The 23,169-nt window shown below is 33.3% G+C and overlaps 2 protein-coding genes across 2 annotated transcripts; both read right to left on the minus strand.

The window, feature by feature from the left end:
• Positions 1-2,559: 2,559 nt before the first annotated feature.
• Positions 2,560-3,552, minus strand: LOC134256423 (uncharacterized). Its single transcript, XM_062739067.1, has one exon. The coding sequence runs from the start codon at positions 3,550-3,552 to the stop codon at positions 2,560-2,562; it is 993 nt and encodes a 330-aa protein (XP_062595051.1).
• A 10,691-nt stretch (positions 3,553-14,243) lies between these two features.
• On the minus strand, positions 14,244-15,901 carry LOC134256415 (tripartite motif-containing protein 2-like). The gene has a single exon (XM_062739062.1). It carries the CDS (start codon positions 15,899-15,901, stop codon positions 14,270-14,272), a length of 1,632 nt encoding a protein of 543 aa, XP_062595046.1. The 3' UTR covers positions 14,244-14,269.
• Positions 15,902-23,169: the final 7,268 nt, after the last annotated feature.

Raw genomic sequence — 23,169 nt, forward strand, 5'->3', positions numbered from 1 at the left:
TTGCTCGCAACGAGATCTCATCTAGTTTATATTATATTTTATATTATATTGTGCTAAAATATTGCACACTAACAGGTCAGATTTCAGATATAATTTATTTTAATTGAATGTATTCAAATTATTTTTTAAGATAGGCTAAAGATCATGATAAGACTTTAAAATAACGGAATTATTTCAGATGGGAAAGGAATAAAGTACATGAACTGTGTACATGTATTTTTCAGTTAATAATTTTCAGTTGTTGCATAATATATAACCATTCATTCTTTTTTTTTCAAATTCTGAAATATGAGATTATATTAACAAATTAAAATAAAACAATATCATTTGGATTGTTTTATGAATACACAAATTAAGAAGTGACACAGTGTAAATTTAATCATAGAAAGAATGCTTATGCTGATGTTTTAATTCAAAAAAATATATAAAAGGATGAGTGCACTTACTATAAGCTATGAGAGTTGGATCCCAATGTTTTGAGCAAAATAAAATTTAAAAATTCATTAAATTTATGTTTAATATTATTAAAAAATGTCTAAAGAGCAGGTTTTGGTATATTATATTACATGATATTATTAAATAATGCCGAGCGACACTAGCTTTGAGACGGGGGTCTAACAGTTTTGTCACATTTCTACTGTTATTCATATGCAAACCAGTTTTAACGACATTGTTTACATCGAGCCGCGACTTGACCATTGGTCCCATTTGCACAGAATGTCTATTTTAATTTAAACCTATACATATCCAAAGGACAATGTTGGTCACGTATCGGCTAATATCAAATTAAAAAAAAAATGTCCCCAAGCCACGCTCAAAATAGATACTGAATTAACAGGTCCCCGAGTGTCAACGATTGATATTACAATCACTTTACTCACGTGCCATTCCACTGTTTGATATGCTAAGGCTTTCAATGAACATTTCATTGTGTTTGTCATTGTTGGAAGTTTCTATCGTGATTCTATCGTACTTCCAACCTCAAACTACCGAAGATGTTTGCATAAATTTTAATAGAATTTGAAGATTATATGTCTTTTATTTTACTTTGTGTTTTTCGTCGTGGCTGCTTTGAAAATTCCGGTATTGTCAGTGTGGTTAGTAAATATGGCTTGCGTCGCCCCCGCATTATATGGTCTGTAGGACGAGATATTTACCATATCCCTAAACACTAGAATCATTTATTATTTGTGCACCATGTAATAACACGATCTCTCTCTTCTCCATTTAAATTCGTAGTGTAGGATCTGATTGCAAAAAAGCATAATTATGTGCTAATGTTTACATTTCACATCCATGCCATTTAAATTGCGAATACCTCAAATTCGAAAGTGGTCCCGTTAAAATTTCCGGAATTTAAGGCTTATACATATACATGTTCTTTTCAATGGCATTATCTGTAATTAAAGAAATAAGTATGACAAAAAATTCAAGGCATAAATACCAAAAGCATATACTTGCACAATAATCATAGATTGATTAAGCGATATATTGTAATGTGAAGCTTACAATGGATAGCCCAAATGGTTCGGATTGACATACTACACTCTCAAGTGCACTCATTCTTTATTCTTTACAAAAAAGATAAAATAAAACTCTAAGGCGCCATACAATCATTAAACAATGTAGTCATGTATGTAAAACAAATAAAACTTTAAACATTATAAGATAAATATGAAAACATTAAAGTGTCCAATATTTATAAAAGTACTACATAGATAATAAAAATTTAAAATTCAATGACAAAATATAATTGTGATGAAGTTGAATTTTGCTGCTTTTTTTATTCCAGCTTTGTATTTCTTGTGAAAATAGAGTTATTATATCCCTTTTTGGTTCCGTAGTTGAGAGTGTTCGAAAAAAGCTACTTTAAATATAACCAGTTTGGTCAGATTGAGTCGTGGCTGTTTGTCAAGTGTGCGGCCGCGTTTTGATTTTTGTCGTGTAGTAGACGTTTCATGGCGAATTCCAGAAGTAAGTCTGGTAAACAGGTAGCCAGGAAGTCGGTAATTTACTACATGCACATTTCATTCTCCAGACGGTAAGCTATTCTTATTTGTAAATATTTTGTGGGTTTTGAAGTAAAGTTACGGGTGCAATGGCTGCATCCTAATACAGTTTGTAGTTTGAATTGTATATGGATTTTAGATTAATTAATGATAATTGTTTCTGTGCGGAGGGGTTATGGGTGTAAACTCGGGACATCGAATCAAGCATCAGTAGCACAGCACAGCGTCCTATGTTAAGAGATACCTCAATTAATACCACGATGAACTCTAAGAAGGGCAGTATCTGTAGAATGAACCGCACTATCTGCTTAATGGAGATTGTCATGTAGAGTGTTCGATCTTCCATTCATTTTGCCACTACTTTTTCAATGCTTTTGAAACTTACGATAGGTTTGAAACCTGCCTGTAATTCATCCAGAAATAATTTCTTTGAAGCGGCTTAATCATGTTAACTTATGCCATAAATTTTGTCATATGTTCTGATCTGATGAATCAAGTATCTATGACTATAATATCTCATTCAGAATCAGCTCTTGACATGCTACGGAGTTTACAAATATTTGACTTTTGCCACTTTCCCTTCCCAGTGCTGAGCCACGAAAAGATTGTCGTTAGTGTCTAAACATAAACCGTATGGATTGCCTATGTAATGAATGTAATAAAGAAGATCTCCATCCTTATGGAGGATGTGGATACGATTGTTATGATGTTCTGACGTAAGGATGCGACTCTGACTGTCTGTTGTGATGCCAGTTGGAGAAAATTCCACCAGGTTGTTAGAAGAATGATGACCAGTGTATTTAAATCGGAGTTCTCCGGCTTTGTTTACCACCACTACTGCATTGGCTCCATTGTCTGCCACACAGATATCCAGGTTCCCGTTCTCACTCATGTATTTTGAGAAGTAACCGGGTGAGTACAGAGGTATACCTTCACTATCAAACTGAATGGTTTGTTTTATTGTGGAGCCAGAATAACGCACAACTATTGATTGTTTATCATCATCGTTAACTACTGTAACCAGGAGGTCACCAAAGGCAGTACTACAAACATAGTAAGGCTCGCAACTCTCAAGTTTGATTACTGCCTTAATCTGATTATTCTTCACTATGTTTACAGTTCTTGTACCCGGATCGGTATAAACTAATTCTCTATTCCTTGTCACTGCTATGTCACATGCAAAGTTTCCTGACTTGGTTTTGATTGACTTCAGTAGTTCACCTTGGAGGTTGAAGAGTCTTAAGATATTTTCACTTCCTCGTATCCAGATTTCTTCATCACTGAGACAGGTAACGCTGAATATGTTTTCATACCTAGTATCTATGGTGGTGAGGATCTCTGGTTCATGGCATTTTGGTAAATCAGGCATTGAAGTTTTTTCTTTAAACGGTACGACTCTATGTCTTCTGGTAGAGTCGGATAGATGTTCCCCTACACAGGTCTTACACAGATTGTTATGACAAATCTCACAATAACTTTGTACAACTCGAATTTCACAAAAATCACACCGAACAATGTCTTGAGCACTGTTCGGAAAATCCATCACCTTATATTTTTGTGACATTACCTTGTAATGGTGCACTGAAAATAAAAGAAAAAGATGTTTGTTCATAAAAAACACATTTTTGTTAAGAAGAACCTCTTCTTTAACGATCGATTTCAAATTTAAGTGGTTTCATTGTAACATTCCAAGTTTTGGGAAATCAATATTCTGGACATTAACTTAGGACCTTCTCAAAACACAAGTAGATTAATTTTAATGGCACTAGGCGATATGATATATTTAACAATTTGAATGCCCCCCCCCCTTTTTTTTTTAAAAAAATGTTACTTTGACACTCTACGTTATATGTCAGAAATATAAAACCCTATCATTTTAAAGAGACAGAATATAAAACATATTAGGACTTTTTTTTTCAACATTACGTTTGAAAGACTACAATGAACTTTTAGTGATATCGAGATACTTGAAAATTCAATATCGTGTGCCATTTTATACTTTTTGAAGTAATGAATTAAAGAGTTATTCCTCCTGGCTATATCAGAGTTTCTTTGAAATATTTTTAAAATTCTTTCATTTAATTTTTGATGCTGATGATCTTCTAATTAAAGAGCTCAAATTCATCAATAAGGCTAAAAGAAAAATAAAGATTTTTTTTCTCAAAGCACATTATCAATGGAAAAAATTGTTCAATTATTCACAGAGAACAGTCGCTTATGTGATATTCATGTAATTATCTTTTTATTCGAAAATTATGTGAAAATCATATGAAATTTATATAAAAATATTTTCATGTGAATATCATGTGAATAAAAATGTATATGATATTCACATAAATCTATATTTTAATTTTACCGTTCACGGTAGCCTAGTGGTAGAGCGTTCGCTTCGTGATCGGGAGACCCGGGTTCGATTCTCGTTCCCGGTGCCGCGTCAAACCTAAGACGTAAAAATAGGTAGTGACTGTTCCTTCGCCAAGCGCTCGGCATCAGAAGTGAAAGTCACGGGTCTTTCGGATATGACCTTAAAAACGTAGGTCCCGTGTCACGGTAGGCGCTGGCACGATAAAAAACCCTCACTGCTCAAAGGCCCTGAGTGCCGAGTATAGGTTTAAATTTGAAGCCCTTCACCGGCATACGGTGACGTCTCCATATGAGTGAAAAATTCTCAAGAGGGACGTTAAACAATATACAATCAATCAATCAATATATTTTAATTTTCATATGAAGTTTTATTTGCATGATATTTATGCGATATGCTCTTCATGTAAAATTCATATGAAATTTGTGTGAAATTTACCTGAAGTTTTCGCATGAATTTCACATGTCTTGTTTTTCGTGTCTTTTTCATGTGAAGAATTCACATGAAATTTATGTGAGTCACTTTTGCCTGTGTTTTCTTTTAGGAATTGATTATTTTCTATTTTTTAGACTTCATAATACATATTGCTTCATGCGATAAAGTATATCAAATACATAAATGATGTATTTATAGAAATGATGTATTACACATTTAAATAATGATAATCCATCGGCTACAGATGGATACCTTTACACATACGAACTAACATTTATTAAATTAGTATTTTGATTGATAAAAATAGAATTTTCATGTAAATATTTCATTTGCAATATTAAAAATACCAATCTTACTTTAAAATAATACTTACGTAAAGCTACCAGAATATTTAGATGGCTTGTGTCTCTTTAGGTGATCATTATTCTATGACTTACATTCTTATAAGATTTTAGAATTTTGCGTTGAATTTCCACTGACTGTTCTCAGTTAAGCTGATCACTGAATTGCACTTCATTCAATTTAAAAATGATGGGATTTTGCCAAACAGAAATGATTCGGTTATTCTCACGAAGTACAAAAACTAATTTGTTAAGAAAGATAACAACCATTCAATGACTTGTCTTTCATATCTTTCATGGCTCCCGAACGTTTCTTTATTACTCTAGCTGTTATCTTTTTAAACCATTTCTGGTTGCGATATTTAAAACAAATACCTGTAATTAAGTTATTAATTGATATATCTGATAGAATAATATGGGTATCTATGAATTTAAAATGACATTTATGATTAAAGCCATTGTATGTTAAGTTAATGAACAGTACCGACCGGACACAACCTAACAGAAAGCGAACCCAGAGCGAACCCCGGGTTCGCTCTCTGGGTCCGCTCCGGGTTCGCTCGGGGTCCGCAAGGGCTGACCCCGAGCGAACGCGGAGCGCACCCAAAGCGAACCCGTAGCGGACCCCGAGCGAACCCGAAGCGGACCCAGAGAGCGAACCCCAAATTCAGTAGCGGTCCCAGAGAGCGAACGCGGGTTCGGTATTTCTTTACAGAGCTGTCAATCAGGATTAGCGATTAACCAGTCAGTGCATCAACCAATCAAAATAGCATATTGATCTGTCGATTGGGATATAAGATCGAACGTGTTGATTTAGGTCGACATAAATCCAAACACTTTACATACAAGTAAAACGTGTGAATGTGTTGTGTTAATCTATTGTGCTAATTAAAATATTATTTATTATTTATTTATCTTAATTTTCCGGGTTGTATTTTATATTTATATAATATTTAATTTCTTTTTTATTAAAGCAATTAATTAAATAAATTGGGTAAATACATCAGTCATTGCATAAAAATGGAAATCAATTGATATTACAATTTTTACTGACAAAAAGCGGAGAAAAGAAATATGGTAACTGTTGGTCTTCGACAATTATTGTAAAATTTCATCATCTCAAGTTGAATTGGAAATTTATATAAACACTATTAAATAAAGAAAGAAATCCGAACCGCTATAAAGTACGTCTGGTTCATCGGGGTAAACTCAGGTGAAGTGCGATTTTCATAATTGAACGAATTAATTACGCTAATTAATCACGACATTTAGTAAATCGTACATTGTTTCATTCTCTCAAAATGCGTAACTATACTTGACAAAGAATAATTCGAGAAATATAACATAGAAGGGATATTTTAACATATGAATTATGATCTATTATAAATTTTGAAATGTTTTAGGACTAATTATTTGAAAAAAATAATTAATAAAGGCGTTAGCAATGCATAGTTATGTGGGTTGTTCGAAAGATGGTAACGCAAACTAACTGTAGAGTTACACTTAATTTAAAGACTAATCTTGTTAAGTCAGGAATCATCAGGAATTGGGTCTAATTCACATTCATTCTGGTGAAGTCATTCAGTTTGTTAATACCATTAGGGCGGAATGACTTCAATCTGTGCATCCAGATGGAAGAGTTTTAAATACACGCATTTTTTCATGCCCAAGAAGATTAAGAAAATCAATAATTTTGATGTATATTTTGAATAATTTAATGTAACACATACATTGTGAAATCATAAATAAAATAATTAAATAATTAGAATTTTTTAAAGACAATGTGTGTGTGAAATAGGGGGCATATATTGATATATTCTTATCGGGTCGGGAGAACAATTTTTATTTGCCTTTTTCTTTATTCTGATAAAAATCATTCTGGCTCCAAAATTTTGACCGTGAAAAAGCTCTAATATACAGTGTAATTTTTTTTTTCAAAATGTCCGGTATTGCGAACTTTTAACTTTTAATGTGTAACTACTATAAATGAAATCTAAATATATCAGATGTACAAAAGGTTACATGTAATTTATAGATGCGATATCATAATTTACGTGTTTAGTTAACATTCAAACTACGATTTAGCAAGACGTAAGGAATAACAAATGTATTTTTAAACTATATAAAGCATGAATTTAAAAGGTATTCAGTTTAAATTTCTTTCGTCAGTTTCACTTGTACACCATTCGATACACTGAAAATCAATTCAACACTCTTGTCTTCCTATTCTTTTTTTGTTTTCTCGTTATAACTTAAGAAAAAAAAATGCCTTATAATTCGCTGTAAGATTAGTTTGAATTTCTCGGGATAGAGAAATCAAGGAAATCAATTATTCATGTACATGTAAATCTACGTCGAATAAACAGTTTAATTTTAGAAAATTTATGAATGTTCTTCATAATGTCACTGTTTACATGTACAGTGTACATGTCCGCATCGTCGCATAAACAACAAAGATCGATCCACAATTCCATTACTGTATTGGAATATACAAGGGGCGGGGCTTACTGGCGGTGAGATTAAAGCGGGGTCCGCTTCACGCATCAGTGCGTAAAGCGGTCCCAGGAAGCGAACACCGGGTTCGCTCTAGCGGACCCAGAGCTGACCCCGAGTGAACGCGGAGCGAACCCGGAGCGCACCCAAAGCGAACCCGGAGCGGTCCCAAAATTTCTAAAAGCGAACCCGAAGCGGACCCCGAGCGAACCCGTGAAGCGAACCCGGGGTCCGCTCCGGGTTCGCTCTGGTGTTAGGTTGTGTCCGGTCGGTACTGGAATGTATGAATTGTCCTATTTTAAAGGGTCGTAGACACAGTTTCAGCTAAAAATATTTCGATCGCTCATTTTTTTTTTAAAAAATATTTAACTAAGGTATTTCTAATAAACATCCAAAAATTGAATTTCAGTTTTGGAGATACTAGACAGACTTGGAGCTGAAAAGCATTGTTATCTAAACAACGCCTGTGTCATGATTTGTTTACATAGGTTAAATATACCAATAAATGTTTGTTTAAAGCATAATTTTACAACAAAGAAGTTCACTATAATTAATTTTATGGGAAAATAAAATAGTTTATGACAACAAGTTTAGATATAAGTATTTTATTTTGTATTTGTCATATTGTTATTCAACTCAAGCATCTAGAGTTTACGCTTAATATACTGAAAGGAAAAAGAAACGCAGGGTAAACCTTTGAGGTGAATTAAATTTGTTTTTCTTAAAATACTTTACAAATAAATTGTATAGTTTATCACTTTTTTCTTTTGCCTCATCGTCAACATTAGCTAGTTATTAATTTTTGTCAAGATGGATTAATTTTGAATGGAAATCATGATTTATATAGGATAGGTTGGGCCTCTGTTGGCCCTACGTTGTAAAAATAAATGTCCGTAAAATAATAATGGACAATTGTTTGACCAACACAGGTACCGGACACTGGACCCCCATTGAGCCACCGATGGTATGTTGGTGAACGGACGTTGGGCTATTGTTGGGCCAACACAAAAAGTACGTTGGGCCAGTGTTGTGCCTTTGTTGATACAATCACTGTTGGTAATTGACATTGGGCCACTGTTGGGCCAACGTTGACCTAATGCTGTAATAAAATAGGCTAACGTTGTGCCAACGTTGGGCCAACATGTTGGACCAACGTAGGGCCGATGAGCAAACTTGCATTTGGCCAACGTTAGGTTGCCAACGTTGGACCAACGCAGTCAACAACTGTGCTCCAACGTTGGCCCAACATAGTCATGCTATCTGGGAATTTCCCTGGTATATGGGTTAGCATTGCCTGCCACCTGTGACCATAAATGGTTTACTGGGTCAGCACTGCCAGCTAGTTTTGACTTTACTTACTTAATATGTTTCTGATTTAAAGCTGGGTTAGCATTGCCTGCCAGTAATTACTTTCTTACACTTTCTTACACTAAATTATTAACTATATGTGAGGCTGGGCCAGCATTGCCTGACAGCAGCGATTTTGTAGATATTTATGTACTCTTAGTTGGTCAGTATCGGTTTGAATCAGCAATTTTGAACATTTGGAGATACGTTGAACTTTGAAACCTGGGACAGCATTGCCTGCCGACATTAAACTGTATATACTTATTGGTGTGTGTACCTTTTCAGTAACATTAAAGATTGCCTCTAACTAATTAAATTGATATGTTTCAAGGGTTGTCTCCGATTAATCTTCATTTATGCATTTTGAGCCGTAACGGTTAATTAAGATAATGTTTTATTTGTTAAGCAAGGTGTTAGCGCTGATATTATTCTTCATATCAATATATGTGTATAATTTCCTTTTAGCTAGATTATTATTTTAATTTTTTTTTAAATATCTGACTTGTCATATCTGCCAAAGTCCTCGGGTGGGGGATCCCCTCTTTCAGAGGTGATGGGTGGCAACATACATGTACTCGTATTTATCCCCACCTTTGCGAATCTATGTCATTTATTCAATCATATCATATGATGTATTTTTCTAAATGCCTATTATATGATATTCAATATTATGAGATAAGTACTTTTGTGAATAAATGACCTTTTCACACAATATGGGTATTGTGTCTAATTTTCGCAAAACAAGCTCGGACTCTGGCTGGATATAATTCATTAATTCTTGGTTGGCATAAAATTAATTTTATGGGAAAATAAAAATAGTTTATGGCAACAAGTTTAGATATATGTATTTTATTTTGTATTTGTCATATTGTTATTCAATTCAAGCATCTAGAGTTTACGCTTAATCTAATACCGGAAATGAAACATGACTCAATGCGAGTAAATCTTAGCTGTTAGCCGCAGTTAACTCTGCATCATTCTGCATACCTCGGAATGCGGGCTTTTAATTGGTCTTTGAATATGTGTCGCCCCGGGATTTTCCAAGGGTCTGAATCGTTTGCGGCATTCCTTGATTGGGCTGCGCACTGCAAGGACGATTTAAATCCCGCCCACTTACCTCTCACATTTTCTGTCAGAAACTCTAGATGCTTTTGTTCTATGCTAGCAACATATTTATCCCCACCTTTGCGAATCTATGTCATTTATTCATTCATATCATATGATGTATTATTCTGAATGCCTATTATATAATATTCAATATTATGAGATGAGTACTTTTGTGAATAAATGACCTTTTCACACAATATGGGTATTGTGTCTAATTTTCGTAAAACAAGCTCGGACTCTGGCTAGATATAATTCATTAATACTTGGTTGGCATGAAAATACAATTAGACAGTCTAGTGATTTGCTGAATTTCATTTCATTGTAAATATGATATTTTATCAATATAAACAAAACCAAGGCACAAGCCTTGTTTACATTATGAAGGGTTTTAAGTTCTAAGTTTAAAATAAACAAATGATGTTCTTATTTCTGCTGATTAGTAGAATTAGCCTAGTAAGGAATTGCAAACAATAAAATAGGTTTTTAAAAAATCAGATGAACCTGTGTTCAAGTCCCTTTAAATATTATTCGCAAGATTTGTTTTTAAATCATGTAATATTTACATCCACTGAATATTTTCCCTTTATCTATTATGAAAACTAAACAATTTCTAAATGCTTAATTTGAATGATTTTTGATACATTTGTAAATCTAAACAATAACTTGCTTTCTTTGTTGCTATGGAAATAAACGCTGTAACAATTGCAGTTAAAAAAAAATACAAAACACTCTTACACAGGTTATGTTTTTTTTCTGCAATAGCTGCAAAGGCATTTTGTTATTTAAATATACTGGTTGCAATGCATAACATTTGAAAAAAAAAGCGAAGTTTGTAAGTATTTGAAAAAAAATATAGTACAATTCAATGCCTGCGAGAAGTGCTGCTGAATATCTTAATCATTAAAGCGATTTTGTTTCTAGATTAGTGTAGCAGAATGTATATTTTAAAAAGACCTCCTTAACAATCAGTTATTATGTCATTTAAAAGCAGGAGTTTATTATTTTAATCCACACTTTCAATTAACAAAGATGTCGCACTAGATTGCATACGTAGCAACTGTTGAAATCAACAACTTTAAATTATTAATTTAAAACCACTTGGTATATTATCTAACAGATCTTTGCAACGAAAAAGTCCTTCCAAATTTCTTGGAAATTAGCTTATTTTCTCCCTTATTTCAAGTAGATGATCAATCTGTTATAACGACATACAGACAAGTTTTCTGTTGAACTGCGTTCGTTAAAGTATAGAAAGAATAATATTTTTAAAATGTATGTAAACCCATTCACAAACAAATAATTTGCTCTACTATTATCACGCAGGTTTTTAGTTTTTTTAACTGACACTGAACTATTTGACGATTATTGAAAGTATATGGAGATAACGAGCAGTATTCAATATCAAAGTCCATAAAACAATACAAAATTGGAGCCGAGCAAACACGGCCCTCCAAAACGTCAGAGGTGGGATCAGGTGCCATGGAGGAGTGAGCATCCTCTGCTGATTTGTCAAACCCTCCATGTGCTTTTTGTCATGATCAGGAAATAACGGAAAAAATCCGTCGTCAATTCAGTGTATAAATAAATGACTGACAATCAGTATAAAAATGTAAGTCGGCATTAGACTTAATAAAAGTTCATTGTATTGACCATAAAACTTACGAAATGATGACTTTAAACGGGAAGGTTGATATTCTTGATTCATCGACTTGCTTGTCAATAATTTAATCATACTTAGACCAGGCTTTTGCGTATCGAATCAAGTGAAATATATACACTCCGTATGCAGGTGATGAAGGTATATTGATGCATAAGAAAGGGAAGTTAGAATAGACGATAGAAAAGCTAAAGTCATCGCATTATCATATACCTTGGTTGTTAGATTACCGTTAATGTTTTAAGAAAAAATATCTAAGTGTAACGTGTCAAGCGGAATGATAATAGCAGTCGGGGGTCGTACCTTGTCGATTCAAGGATTTGGGGGATGATTTCCAATATGATATAATATTTCTTAATAAATGATTGACAAATGATTGATTACAAAGGCCTGCAAAATATGCAAATAAATGGCCAACCTTATCTAGGTTAATAAGCACGTTAATATTTAACAGTAAATCAAATAATTACAAATAATTAAGCAAATGACAGTGAGTAGGCTATCCCTTACACTGGCCAAGCTCGGACTGACGCTTGTACTGCAGCCTTATTACAAGTGTGGTGGCTAACCTCCGTTGCTGGTAAGCATCTGAGTGGCTTGCCACTCGAAAAACACAACAGCCTTTATTTATTACTATTCTTGTAGTCTATACCTTTACTTTATAAGGTCGACTTCCTCTGTAAGCTGACGTTATAGTCCCACTTACTTAATCGCTGTCCGTTCACACACGTCTTGTACTCTCCACTGCTTTACACTGGAATGAACGCTTGATACTGCGATTCAGGTTTTATATACTTTTAAAGGCGGATGTTTACGTTCACATCCTAATCACCGAACCAAAAAATTACAATTTAAATTTCCGAAATGCTACACAAGTATGAAACAGTTGAGTCAGACTATGTGATATCTTTTATCTCAAGCTCACTAGGATATATCGTATCGACGTAGGACTGAAAATAATCATTGTTAATTGACAATACGTCGTCGATTTATCTAAATGTCGAGTTTTAGGACACAACAAGTGTTTTCTTCTTTTCACGCATAAGATTTTTGCCAAATTCTGCTTCATATGAATATAAGAATAGATCTGCTTATAACAGAGCGCAATTGGTACCAATGGGGATTCCATTAGATTGTTGTAAGACCTGGTCTCCAAAAATAACATAGATATTGTCAATCAGAAACTCAAGCATCTCTTTGATGTCAACTTCAGAGTACCTCTGTGTGCAATCAGAATATGTTTTAACAAAATAATTTTGCAAATTACCAATGACCAGGTAAGTAAATCTACGAGTTCCATTTTTTATCGTAAAAGGAGCTGTCAATGATATAAAAACGCCTAGACTTAAAATTTATCGTGGGGAATGGCTGTGTATGAAGTTATAAATTCGTAAGTTTTTAAATTGTAGATTTTGGTAAAATCATTTAATTTCAAACTGTCTAAAAGTTCTTTTGAGTATCCACATACCACAGTTTAATAAAAGGTATTAAAAGTAAAGTTTGTTTTAAGTTTTTACGGCCTATCGAGCGCTTTCAATGAAGTTTGGCATAGGAGCATTCTTTTTAAATCGCAGACTTACGGAATATCCGGCAATCTCTATCTGTATTGATAACTGTTATCTAAATCCAAAAAGATATCAAAGAAACTGATGGATAACAATTTCAAGATATCCATCAGTTGAAAGGGGCCATCTTCGGCATTTCGAACCCTATCTTCCACTCAGTCCCAGTGCGGCTGAATAAGAAAAAGATGGATTTTACGGAGACTAGTCGAATCGGTAACTGTGATTGTTGGCTAGAAAGTCTTGATAAACCAAGGCTTCAGTGGACCGGAGTTAAGCACGCCTAAAAAATTAGGCAAATTACGTGTGCATGCGCCAGTGAGAGGAACCCCAATGAAAAGTTTACCAGCTTAAAGATCCAAATCGCGCAATCGGTTTTCTCAATGTTATAGTAAGTGCAATAATAAGCTACTCTATTAATAGCAGTTTTGTGATAGTACAGTGGCTATTAAACATGTGGCAGGACGAATAAGCCGATATTGACGTGTCTGTGTTATGCGTTAACTTTATCGTCATGATTGATTGAAAACCTTTCAAGGCACCTTCTAACGACGGTTCAGCGTTATATGAGGGAAAATTATTTAGCGACAGCGAAGCCAGATGTTGTTGCCTTTGTCCTTACTTATGAAACGTAAAAGCCATACCTCTGTGAAACTTTCATCAACTGTTAAAAGAATGTAAGAAATACATTTCGTCTACAAATACTGAAAATCTATTTGTATTCGTTTATACCTTGAGTGCATCAAATGCATTTAGCATTATCCAGATATCAATACATTTGATAGCACATGTACTAGTAACTATCTTTCTTTTTAAATCAATAGATATTCAAAACATTGTGTAAGGTATGTGTATACACTTTTAGATTGATTTGAGTAGTCCTAAATCAGACGACTTTTAACTCTTAGTGAATAACGAAATGTAATTCACAATCTTATATTGACATAATGCAATATTTACATGTATCTGATTTTCTTCACTTTACCACTGTTATACTCAGCCACAAAGAGGTTGTCTCTTGTGTCTACACATATCCCCCATGGAAGTTGTAGATCACAGTTATCAATGTAACGGAGGAACTGTCCGTCCTGATCTAGGATGTGGATGCAGTGGTTGTCCCAGTCTGCTATCAGGATTTGACTCTGGCTGTCTGTTGTGATGCCGCGTGGACTAAATGATCCCGTGGTAGTAGAGGGATGACCAGTGTATCTAAATCGGAGTTTTCCTGCCTGATTAACCACAACTACTGCTCTTGCTTCATTGTCAGCCACACAGATATCTAGGTTTCTGTTCTCACTGATGTATTTAGCATAGATATTAGATGAATACAGGGGTTTACCTACACTATCAAACTGAATGGTTTGTTTCATTGTGGATCCAGAGTAACGAACAACTTTAGATTGTTCTTTATCTTCACTGTCCATGGTAACCAGGAGGTCACCAGAGAAGGTACTACAAATATAGTAAGGTATCCACCCCTCTAGTCGGATCACTTCCTGTATCTGTTTATTCTTCACTATGTTTACAGTTCTTGTATCAGGGTCAGTATAAACTAGATCGCCACTCCTTGACACTGTTATGTCACATGGTTTGCTGCCAGACTTGGTTTTGATTGACTTAAGTAGTTTACCTTTGAGGTTGTAAAGTTTCATGGTTTTGTCTACTCCACGTGTCCAGATTTCCTCATCACTCAGACTGGTAACACTGTATAGAAATTCATACCCAGTGCCTAAAATAGTGATGAGCTCTAGTTCATCAAGCAGTGATTTGATTGTGTAACGGCATTCTTCTGTTGTAATGGATAATGCTGACAGAGAACCAAACATTTGATGGATCTGTTCTGTGTTGATCTGATGAGGGGAGAAACTTGGTAATGAAACAATAACTTCTGGAGGTAAACGTCTGAACTCTGTATTTCTTGATTTGTAGGCAGAGTCTAGGGACACTTCATTGGAGTCCAGTATTTTCTTCAGATCAAGTATGCACTGATTTACTTTTGCAGTAATTTGTAAAATTTCTTTTTCCTGTTTATTAAGAGCAGCTAAATGTTTAATTTTCATCTCATCAATTTCAGATTTCTGTTTGTTGACAATGATGTTAATTTCTCTGTGCCAGTCTTCCCCTTGTTTGGTGATAGCTGTTGACAATATCCTGTAGTATGTTTCCAAGTTGTCTTTCTTGGTTTTAATGCCTGTTGCAATTTCGTCATATTTTGGGCGTATTCTAGTTTCAAGTTCTTTTAATTCTTTTTCCAAGTCTTCTATTTTGTAGCTGAGATCCTGTAAAACATCTGATAAATGATGTCCCTTATGTTTACCTGAGGAGATGCACATAGAGCAGACAGGAAGGTCACATTGCTCACAGTAAAGTTCACAGTTCTTGGAGTGCTTTGAACATTTTGGATTATTAGGACCTGCGGTTCTTTCTGCATATGGTACGACTCTATGGTTTTTGGTTGAATCAGAGAGATGCTGTCCTACACAGGCATTACACAGGTTGACATGACAAAATTCGCAGTGACTTTGTACTACATCGGTTACACAAAGGTCACATCTAAGGATGTCTTGAGCACTATACCGGGGATCCATTACTGATGTTAATACAGCTACTTGCTCAAATCGCAGTGGCAATCTTCAAGAAAATGGACAATAAAACTGATAAAATTCTCGTGACATAAGCCGCTTTGTTGATTCAAACAAAAAGAAATCTTCAACTCATAAAAATGTTTAATAATTTTTTTTGAAAGGATTATGGCTTTAATTTTGAATGACCATATCACAATAAAAGATTTTGAGATTATCAGTGACCTAATTCGAATTCGAATTCTTTATTAGACATATGTTTTAGACAAGCTATCCGTATTTATATGTTATATTCTTAAATGGAACAATAATTAAATCATTTTCATATTGAATTAAATTTTAAACGGCACTTTGCAACAAGATAAAGCTTCATGTATCAAATCTCACCTTTTGATCTGTCATGGATCCACGATTACAATATTACTTCCAAGTTCTAGTATCTGTCCTTACCTGTCTTCTGGTCACGTGATTTAAATACCCGCACTTCTTTATTGTAGAATGCATTTATTGATCTCATATCAGGTCAAATTTCTACTATGAATTTTAATGTTTAGCATTCAACGAATTCTGTTTTCAGAGTCCGTTTTTTTAGCTTATTGATTGATTTTATTGGAGAAAATTCCTTAAGATACTGATAAGACTTCAGTTGAATCGTTCTTGATTGGGAGAGAATAAGGTACATATACATGAACTGTGTATTTTCAATGGAGATATTTTTCCATTGTAGCATTTTTATAAGATACACACTGCTACCTACCATGACATTGTGCTGATTAACCTAAACACATTTAACTGCCTTTTGATTATCTATCTTTTTTCTGTAGATTCGATGACTCAGGAAAAAGGAAGAATTACATATTCTGCAGAGAATCGATTATCAAGGATAAAAATCCAATGACTAAGTCTAATCTTTAAATAATTTTCTATTGTCTAAATATTGTTCATACAAAAAAATTGTCACAATTACATTTCTCTGTATCTGTATATCTTTTTCTTAATGTACTTTAGAAATTTAAAGGTCTATAATTTTACATTGTAGCTTTTGCAATGAAGAATCAAAATTCATAATCAAGAAAGATAATTGATGAGAAAAAACTATGACATCGTGAATATCATCAAACATGTCTTCATTTACAGTTAAACATTTTTTCAGTTGGGAAAAAATAAAGTTTTCAAAGCAAAATTTACTAAGATTTTATAAACAGATTTTTTACAGTAATTTTTGCTCAAGCCATCGATGTACATTTATTGTTTCAATTTTCCTGTATAATTCTAAAAGGGAAGAGGAAACGAATGAACACAACACGTCACTGAGTCTCAAAACGTACAGGGAGGAAATCTAAGTGATGAATTTCTTCATCTCCTCCTGTGTCTCCCCTGTTTCAAACAGTAATGCTTTAGGCTAGCTCACTCTCTTCTCTATTTCACCTCCTCTCTCATATAGATTGGAAAAATATCTCTCCTTCTCCTCTTCTTCTGAAAGGTTTTTGACTATATAAATGTGCATATTTTATGAATTGTATACAGATGTGTAAAAAATGGCCACTTTATTGAGCAGGTCTGTAATCTAAAATTTACATTTATTTAAAGTAATTGATTGATTGTATGTCGTTTAACGTCCCTCTCGAGAATGTTTTACTCATATAGACACCTCACCGTTTGCCGGTGAAGGGCTTTAAATTTTGACCTTTACTTGGCCGATTTCAGTCAGTTCCCATTGACTTTGAGTTAAAATGTCATTGTAAATGATTTCAAAGTTACTGTTGGTATGGTTTATATGAAACTGATCAAGACATAAACGGCACAGTGGGATCCTGGCAGCCATCACAGTAAACATCTATGTCGTTCTTAGGATGGATGCAGCATTTCTGTGAAGGACGTTTTCTTCTTCTCTCCTTATATTTGACTATTTCATGTTCTTTGTTTCGGATGGTCCTCTTGCAGTGTTCACAGATTCGCTGGTGACAGGTATTACAGAAAAACTCAGAGTAGTTCCTACAGGATTCCGTGTCACACTCCATAAAGTGCTGGGCTGAATCTGGTACTTGTTCCACGTTCGTCGATCAAAAACCTACAATTTGATGTCAGCATCGTCAATGTAGGTTGATGACAAAACAAAAAAAAATCACAAAATACATCTAACACATAAAAAAGGAGTTTATAATTATACAGTCACATTTGTAAGATTGGAAATTTACTGTCTTTTTGAAAAGGAAATCATAATTCATATAATCTATTTGTATTTCAAGATTTAACTTACTTCAAGCTTTAAGCAATTGCATTTACACCTCCCGTCTTTGAAAGGTAGTTTTTAATGATGAATAATAGAATTAAGTATATACATCAGTAAATCTGAAAATAAAGTTGGCCAAGCGATAAAAGTCTGACGAAATCCAAAATTTATTGCTTAAATCGGTATCAGATATCACGGAAGAGTCTCGTAGGAATATAAATAAAGTTTATGTACATCTTAAAGAATAAAAGTACTATATGAAGATAATTGACTATAATTTCATTACCAAGTATTCCATGCTAGAAAAACAGAATATATTGCCTAATTACAACTTCCGACGAACTTTAACAGGTAAAGTAAAAGTATGTTATGAAGAACAATTTACAAAAGAATTATGAAAAAAAAAAATTTTTAAAAACTCTACACTAGAATTTAAGTTTATTCATTATAATAGTCATCTAGATATTTGTTATGATGGTTTTCATATTAGTCCCCCCCCCCCCTCATTTTTTTATGTTTTTAATGTCAATACGATAATTAAGAACCTGCGGCTTAAAGAATATTATATTTTGAAGGTGGATCAAAAACAGCAATATTTTTTTTAATAATTATATGATTATAATGATTGATACAAACTCATGAAACAATCCATGCTATCTTCCTTGATAACATTAGCTGATGTCCTAATCCTAAAGTGAGAAAAATGGAAAATAAACAAGAGTATTTTTATATGGAGTTTTTAAATTATGCATATGCGATGTGGAAGTAAACATATGTTGTCAGGCATGTAAGACAGATTTTAAAGGGGGGCATTAAAAGAAAAGAAAAATAAAACTTACAACTTAAGTGCAGAAAAGTCTTACTATTTCCCAGGTAAGAGGGGTATTTTTAAATTTTATATATTAGGGAGGAAAGAATGGAGATGTTAAGGGAAATGAATGGAGGAGGAATTAACGATTCAATAAACATTTTATACTAAATGAAAATCATGTGTTAAAAATGTGTGGAGGGACATGTCCCAGTTATCCCCACCACCCTACCCTTAATTCCATGTTTCTGAATGATATGTTATGTTCACCTGAGTGAAAGTCAGGTGAATTAAATACCTTTCAAGTTCTGTTTGCACCAATTTGAAAATTCCTGATTTTTTTTAAGTCCAATGTTGGAAACATAATTCCTTTTTTTCATCTGGAAGGTCACAACCATACTATTTTTCTACAATATTGGGTTTCAGCTGAACAAACGGAAAGGATATATACAATTATATTAAAAACATTACGCCCTTGTAAATATTTCAACTTATTATTACCCTTTTACAATAGATGTTCAAGGCCTACGATTGTAAATTCATTTCCAATTATCTTGCACTTATGTGGTTGATAACGTTCTCCTCTTTATTTATTGCAGCCATATGTTTAGTTTTTATCTCCCCAATTTCTAATTTCTGTTTATTGACAATGAAGCTAATTTATCTGTACCAGTCATCTCCTTGTTTGGTGACATCTGTTTTCAGTTTCTTGTAGTATTCTTCTACACTCCCTTTCTTAATTTTTATGCTTGATGCAATTTCTTCATATTTCTGGAAAATTATTGTCTCAAGATCTCTCAGTTCTTTTTCCATATTTCTTCCTTTTGAGCTGAGTTTTTGTAAATGTCTGAACAATCATACTTATTTCCCTTCTGTGTACCCGAGGAAAGTCGGGAGGAACAAACAGGAATTTCACATTGTTCACAGAGCCCGACACTTCTTTTTCATACTTGGATATTTTACTTGAAAAAGATACTAATGGTAATCTTACAACTAAGCTATATGATAAGCGTGATGACTTTAACTTTTCTATCGTCAACTTCCCTTACTTATGCAGCAATATCACCTGCATATGGAGTTAATATTTCTCAGTTTAATGATACGCAAGAGTATGCTCTACGTATAAACAATTTCTAAAACGAGGTTAATTAATGACAAGCAAGTTGACGAAACATGAATATCAGCAATCTCGTTTAAAATAATCATTTCGTAAATTCTATGGTCAATACAATGACCTTGTCAGCAAATACAGTTTATCAATTGACAATTGTTTGTCAATTATTTATACACTAAATTGATGACGGATTTTACCGTTATTTCCTGATCATGACAAGGAGCACACGGCGGGTGTGACCGGTAGACAGGGGATGCTCACTTCTCCATGGCACCTGATCCCATCTCTGATGTTTCGCGGGTCCGTGTTTTCTCTGCTCTTATTTTGTATTGTTTAATGGACTTTGAGATTGAACACTGTTCGTTATCACCATATCCTCACAGTAAAGTTCAAAGTTCTTGGAATTATTTTTTTAAATTTAAAAACAGTAAAAAAAAAAATAAAATCATTTTAACGAGAAACAATTAAAATTCTTACAGCTCGAATAAAACACGTCAGCAAAAAATTCGACTAAATGATGTTATATTATTAAAATACCATATATTCCAGGAAATATTGATTTTGAATGAATTTTGAAACTACCTATTACAGTCATTAATACGTGAAAAATCTTGGGACTGATATTGTATTTAAGGTTCATAAACACTTTGCACGTTCATATAAAATGTTTCTTGATCGTAAATCATTTTCCGAAAGAAATATATTTTGTAAGTAAAATTTAAATTATTTAATGCTTTCTTTGGTTGTAAGTAGGGGAATTAATGTCGCAGCTTTTGCAGAAAAAAATACAAAACCCATGTAAGTGAGTTACGTAATTTTTTTTGTTGTTAACTAAACTAAACACGTGGCTTGCTCAGTGTTGTTAATGCACTGATAAATGGCAATGGTCTTCATAAGAAATAAAGGGGAAAATATTCAGTGGATGTAAATATACAAGCTATTATAGCATAGATTGCAGGTCAAATTTGGACAAAAACAAACTACTTCAACATGTCAAATATATGAATCAATACTCAATAAACATTTATGTTATTAAGAGTCATCACTCTTATCAAAGTATCGATGAACCTTAAGAGATTTTTAAATGTTCAATGAAAAAAAAAATTATACAAAGCGATGTAAAGTGTTGTAAGAATCATTTACGGCAAATGAATGCAATTGAAATTTTTCTTCTTTCCATTTCCCATTAAAGAGCTGTTATACTGTATTTCTAGCTTGTCGGTACTTTTGAAACATTACCAACGCTGTGAAATTCGAACTTAATAAAATTTCAAGGGAATGAAAAATAGCTAATAATCAATCCCTTTCGAGAAAAAATATTCTCTCATTACATAGTTTTTAATCAATAATATATGACTATGGATGTCGTTTTCATGTGTTTACATATATCTAGTTTCAATGATGTCATAGATCTAATCCCGATGCATTTCATTTTCAGGAAAAAAAATGACGGAATTAAAAACCAAACTTGCAGATGCTGGCCTGAGTAATGAATGGATCATGCTGGTAGGATGTGACGCAATTGAGTTTCAAGGTTTTGAATTTGAATAAAACAAAAATTATGTTTTAAAATTAAATTCTTCTTTAAAAAAACTTATTATAGAAAACACTTACAACAAAACCCTATGGAGTGCACGTAATTTTTTTTAGATCATGAAGTCCTAAAGGTTTATGCAGTGCGCTACATTTAAATATAAATGGCACAGACATATTTGATAAGTAGTCTTGATTGTCTCTATTCGGAGCTCAAATTACATATGAATAGGTTTTTCTAAACACTTAAATTGTTCTAAATGAAGGCCTATTGCTTTGCTTGCAAAATCACTTGATCCAATCTTTCCATCATATACCAGGGGGTAACACGAGCGAATATAAACTCCTTCTTTAAATATTTGTACATAGTTGCTCAATGTTTTTTTAAACTAATCGATGAGTTACGTTATATAACCAAGTATCTAATCAAGTACAAAACAACTAATCGTAACAATCTGAGGTAAAAATGGTGTAATTTTAAACTTTAGGACAGCTACTTCTTAATTAGCAATACCCTGAAGTTAAACATGTTAAAGCGATTAAAATCACCTTTACTTGCTGTGGTTCTCACTGATACCGATCATGGCAAATATAAAAACGTCTGACCAATCAAATCAAAATATCTATAATAATTGGTTATTGAAGAGTTATCATGCACAAAAGTCAATTTAATCCGTACAAAATATGAATGGAGAAAACTTGGACATTCGCATTACAAATGGTTTCAGTGATCTTGAGGATCCTAATGTAACGTCTACATCCGCCATACACTGTGCATCTTTTAAAAATACGAAGAATTTATGCTTTTGAATGAATTTTATTTTAAACCTTTTATTAAAAATGTTAAAGGTAGAGATTTGATTATGGTTTATAACAAAAAGGCTGGCTCTGGCAAATAATGCGGATAAATGTTACATATTTTGTGGATATCTCTAGGAAGGTGTTATCTAACTAAATCGTCCTTGGGAAAAATATATGACGACTTTATTCCAATACCGATTAAATATTGAGTAAGAGTAAGTTGAATTTCTCGAGTATTTTGTGCGCATGTAATACTTTGACTTTTACCAAGCACGTTTTGTGCACACTAGAATATGATGCATTTATTTTTATCACAAAATGTTAATAATGATCATGTTATACACAGCATGGATTCGATTTAGGAATAATGCTTAAAAAATAAATGACCCTAGAGTGATCTAAGAAATAGTGTGATTTTATAACAAATATAATACAATATTTTGCAGAGATAGTCCTCTATTTCAGGTACATAGCTTTCAAATCAATCAAAATCAAATACAGCATTGCAACGCTATCTTATTTTTAAACACAATCTAAAGCTTTTGGAGGCTTTTACAAAGCTGCATATGATGTCATATCATTAACAAGCTGTAGAGATTCAATTTTTTAAACCCATGTAAATTAAAATTATATATTGGGCATAGGTACAAGTCTAAAAATGTACTTCTTTTATGATATTTTTTCTTACCTTCCCTTAGGCCTTTCATTTCATTTTCAAGAAGTATAATTTAAATTTATCACAGGTACGGTTTGTAAAAAGCAATTAAAATCTGGTATAATTTTGA

Source organism: Saccostrea cucullata, unplaced genomic scaffold, assembly GCF_032062105.1.
Source record: "Saccostrea cucullata isolate Sc308-1 unplaced genomic scaffold, CSIRO_AGI_Scuc_v1 ctg2005, whole genome shotgun sequence".
NCBI lineage: Eukaryota > Metazoa > Mollusca > Bivalvia > Ostreida > Ostreidae > Saccostrea > Saccostrea cuccullata.